Source organism: Mandrillus leucophaeus, unplaced genomic scaffold, assembly GCF_000951045.1.
Source record: "Mandrillus leucophaeus isolate KB7577 unplaced genomic scaffold, Mleu.le_1.0 Scaffold182, whole genome shotgun sequence".
NCBI lineage: Eukaryota > Metazoa > Chordata > Mammalia > Primates > Cercopithecidae > Mandrillus > Mandrillus leucophaeus.
This window is the reverse complement of record NW_012101832.1, coordinates 1,647,122-1,651,389: the sequence shown is the minus strand read 5'-3', so window position 1 is coordinate 1,651,389 and position 4,268 is coordinate 1,647,122. Positions and strand designations below refer to the sequence as shown.

General features: G+C 56.7%; 2 protein-coding genes across 2 annotated transcripts in view; both read left to right on the top strand.

Moving 5' to 3' along the window:
• On the top strand, positions 1–1,416 carry LOC105537975 (succinyl-CoA:3-ketoacid coenzyme A transferase 2, mitochondrial-like; the record flags this gene model as incomplete). The annotated part of the gene is given in 3 exon segments (XM_011977692.1): positions 1–929; positions 931–1,334; positions 1,337–1,416. Coding segments are annotated over 3 exon segments (1,413 nt in total), but the record flags the coding sequence as incomplete, so codon positions are not given.
• The window catches only part of BMP8A (bone morphogenetic protein 8a), a 15,123-nt gene that overhangs the window by 6,781 nt on the left and 4,074 nt on the right, over positions 1–4,268 (top strand). Inside the window, exon 3 of the mRNA XM_011977682.1 lies at positions 3,996–4,190. Within this exon, the coding sequence (XP_011833072.1) occupies positions 3,996–4,190 (195 nt within the window). The remainder of the gene's footprint in view (positions 1–3,995; positions 4,191–4,268) is intronic.

The window sequence follows — 4,268 nt, the reverse complement described above, 5'->3', positions numbered from 1 at the left end:
CACACGGACCCGGTGGAGATGGTGAAGGACATCTCTGACGGGGCGACCATCACGGTCGGGGCCTTCGGGCTCTGCGGGATCCCCGAGAACCTGATCGCCGCGCTGCTCAGGACCGGCGTGAAGGACTTGCAGGTGGTCAGCAGCAACGTGGGCGTGGAGGACTTCGGCCTGGGCCTCCTGATGGCCTCCAGGCAGGTCCGCCGCATCGTCTGTTCCTACGTGGGCGAGAACACGCTGTGCGAGAGCCAGTACCTGGCAGGAGAGCTGGAGCTGGAGCTCACGCCCCAGGGCACCCTGGCTGAGCGCATCCGCGCGGGGGGCGCCGGGGTACCCGCCTTCTACACCCCCACGGGCTACGGGACCCTGGTCCAGGAAGGGGGCGTCCCCATCCGCTATACCCCGGACGGCCACCTGGCTATCATGAGCCAGCCCCGAGAGGTGAGGGAGTTCCAAGGCGACCACTTCCTTTTGGAGCGCGCCATCCGGGCGGACTTCGCCCTGGTGAAAGGGTGGAAGGCCGACCGGGCAGGAAACGTGGTCTTCAGGGGGAGCGCCCGCAGTTTCAACGTGCCCATGTGCAAAGCTGCAGACGTCACGGCGGTGGAGGTGGAAGAGATCGTGGACGTGGGGACTTTTCCCCCAGAAGACATCCACGTTCCAAACATTTATGTAGATCGTGTGATAAAGGGGTAGAAATACGAGAAACGAATTGAGCGCTTGACATCAGGAAAGAGGAAGATGGAGACGGCGAAAAGAAAGGAAGTCAGGACGCGCATCATCAGACGCGCAGCTCTGGAATTTGAGGACGGCATGTACGTCAATCTGGGCATAGGCATCCCCCTGCTGGCCAGCAACTTCATCAGCCCCAGCATGACCGTGCATCTTCACAGCGAGAACGGAATCCTGGGCCTGGGCCCGTTTCCCACGGAAGGATGCCGACCTCATCAATGCAGGCAAACAGACCGTCACGGTGCTTCCCGGGGGCTGCTTCTTCGCCAGCGACGACTCATTCGCCATGATCCAAGGGGGACACCTCCACCTAACCATGCTCGGAGCCATGCAGGTTTCCAGATACGGCGACCTGGCGAACTGGATGATCCCTGGCAAGAAGGTGAAAGGCATGGGCGGTGCCATGGACTTGGTGTCCAGTCCGAAGACCAGAGTGGTGGTCACCATGGAGCACTGCACAAAGGACAACATCCCTAAGATCATGGAGAAATGCACCATGCCACTGACTGGGAAGCAGTGCGTGGACCGCATCATCACCGAGAAGGCCGTGTTTGACGTGCACAGGAAGAGAGGGTTGACGCTGACGGAGCTCTGGGAGGGCCTGACCTGGACTACGTCAAAAAGAGCACTGGGTGTGCCTTTGCTGTGTCCCCGAACCTCAGGCCCATGCAGCATGTGGCACCCTGATGGGACCCGGATCTGGGGGGGGTGCACTCCTCAGGGGGTCCCACCGGGTTCCCCAGGGGACGTCGGTTAGGGCAGGAATGCATTTACCCAGCGCTGGGAGGCGTGTGCTGCTGGCCTCCAACTTTCCTCCCTAGGTGGACTGTGCTCCTCCAGAGAGCTGCGACTTTAATTAAAAACAACAGGAAAACAGATCAGCTCCTCACTGTGTTCCTCAAGCACTAAAAGGAAGGAGAGGAGTAGGGTGGGGGAGCTTCTCCAGGCCTGCCAGATGCAGGGCTCTGAACCTAGACCTGCTGTTAGTCCCCTTTTGCCACCCCCATCTCCCCGAGCCACACCCAGCCAGGCCCCTGCAATTTGCTTGGAAAGTATATGATAATCCTGGCTCTAACCCACCTTGGTCTGGGACCCTGAACAGTTGCTGCTCTCTCTGGGCCTTAGTTTCTGCTAATGTAAAATGGGAACCTGGGATTAGCTACTTCAAGAGTCCCCAGTCAGGCTCACCTGGCCTGTGAGACCTACAGAGGGGTTCCCAGCACCCAAGCGAGGCCTGGCTCAGAGGGGCTCTGTGAGGGTCTGTGGTGTAACTGATCTAATGTGACATTCTATCCTGTGTCTGGGAGACCCCCGTAAGACCCCTGAACACAGCTGCACAGAAGCAAACAGTGAGCAAAGCATGCAGGACTGATGGCCCCTCTGGCCCCAACGCTGCCAAGGCTCCCCAGGGAATCGCAGGACAGAGCCACACATGCAGCCTGGAGGGCTGCCCTGGGCCCCAGGTCGTCCCCATGTGTCAGCCAGTCCGCAGAGTGACACTCCAGTGCCCGGGCTGGTGACCCTCACCACCCCACACAGGCTGCTCTGTTCTCTCCTCGTTGTGACCTGTCTTGCCTTTTCCTCTGCACCCTGGCTCTGGTCCTTGTATTTCTGCTGCTTCCCCATAACCTTGACTCACCGTGAACCAAGCTCTGCCCAGTGGCTTCTCTCTGGGCCTCCTTGCTGTCAGTGCCTGCAGCTCACAGCCTCCCTGTCTCAGCAGCTCTTGTCCACGCTCCTGTTTGTGGCAGATGACATCACAGGTCAAAGGTTGGTCTCTGGATTCACTGGTTGTTCAATCAACTGGCCAGTGGACACCGGGACTGAGGCACAGCTGCTTAAGGGCTGACCTTTGAGTGGGACTAAGGGTGGGGCAGGCATTGTCCTTGACCTGCAGGGTGTACTGGAGAAGTATGTAGGAATAAATACATCTGTATGTGTAGTGTCTAAGCGTATGTGCCTCTGCGTGTTTATACAGACCCACATATATGCATGTGTGTACATACATGTGTACATCTGTGCTTGTAAAGTAGAGGTGAAATGTGCTTTTGTGTAAACTGAAGAACTGGCAATGTTTAAAGAGACAAGAAAATGAACTGGTAATCATGCTTCTGCAAATCAGTATCAGGAAATTTCACCCATGCACAGAGTGAAGAGGCTCCATTGCACTCCCATCTTTATCGTGAAAAGCAGGAAATAACCTGCGTTATCTGATGACGAGCTCCAGGGCTTCGAACTCCGGTGCTGAAGCCATCCTCCAGCCTCAGCTTCCCAAAGTGCTGGGATTCCAGGTGTGAGCCACCATACCTGGCGACTTGAAAGCTGAAAAAAAAAAATGAGGACGTCTTTGCTGGGCTGACAACTGTGTAAAACTTAAACTGACAGAATAGCCCAGAAAAATGAAAATGTATGGGAGTTGGAAGGGCTTTAAAATGGTATTTTTTTCTCAATACTTTATCGTGGTTAACTGCTTTTACAGTAGAAAGGTTATTGAAATCCAAACAAGTACAGGAGGATGCAGTTTTATTGGTGAAGGGCTAGTTATCATGTGTTTTAGCAGCATCCTCAGTCTGGAAGCGGCTGTGGGGGACAATCCCCTGTTTACAGGCTTCACTCCTCCTGGGGCTGAGGCCCAAGTCAGATCTCTGCTTCAGCCTTTTCTATTTTCTCCATAAACCCAGCTCGTGCATAAGAACTTGGGGTCTGGAATGGGACTGCCGCAGGCTGAAACCTGGGCTCTGGGACTTGGTTCCAATGTCTCTGCTCTGCCTGGCGTCTCCCTTATGGGCATCAGGGAGACAGTTAATGCCCTGCTCTTGGGCTGTGCCCAGCAGAGAAGCACTCGCTAAACTTGGCAGATGCTGCTACAAGCTGTCTCGGTGATAAATTTGACATTCACACCCCAGAAAGTGCGGGATGGAAGACAGAACACAGGCCTCGGGGTCCTTGGACTGAGGTGGGAGCGCTGGTTCTCGAAGTCACTGGCAGTAGGACTCTGCGTCTCCTGTGAAGAAGGAGCTGCAGGATTACTCTAAGGACCCAATGAGGTGATCCATGGGAAAAATCTTTAAACTTGAGAGATGTGGACTGGCCGGGGCTGGACCAAGGACTCCAGGCTTCAGATGTGGAAACTGAGGCTCAGCAGGGACCCTCGGGTCCTCAGCCTTCACGCTCCTGGACCTGCCCAGGCCCCGGCAGAGAGATCCCTGCTGTGTCCGCTGCAGGGCCACTGCCCGCGAGTGACCCCTCTCTCCTTTCTGTCGCAGGGCACAGCGTGGATCCTGGTCTGGCCGGCCTGCTGGGTCAACGGGCCCCGCGCTCCCGACAGCCTTTCGTGGTTACTTTCTTCATGGCCAGTCCGAGTCCCATCCGCACCCCTCGGGCAGTGAGGCCACTGAGGAGGAGGCAGCCGAAGAAAACCAACGAGCTGCCGCAGGCCAACCGACTCCCAGGGATCTTTGGTGAGGGCTGGGCGGGGTGGGGCCGAGGCCCTGCGGGCTTCCAGTTGAGAGAGGCAGGGTGAGAACCAAGTGGTGGCC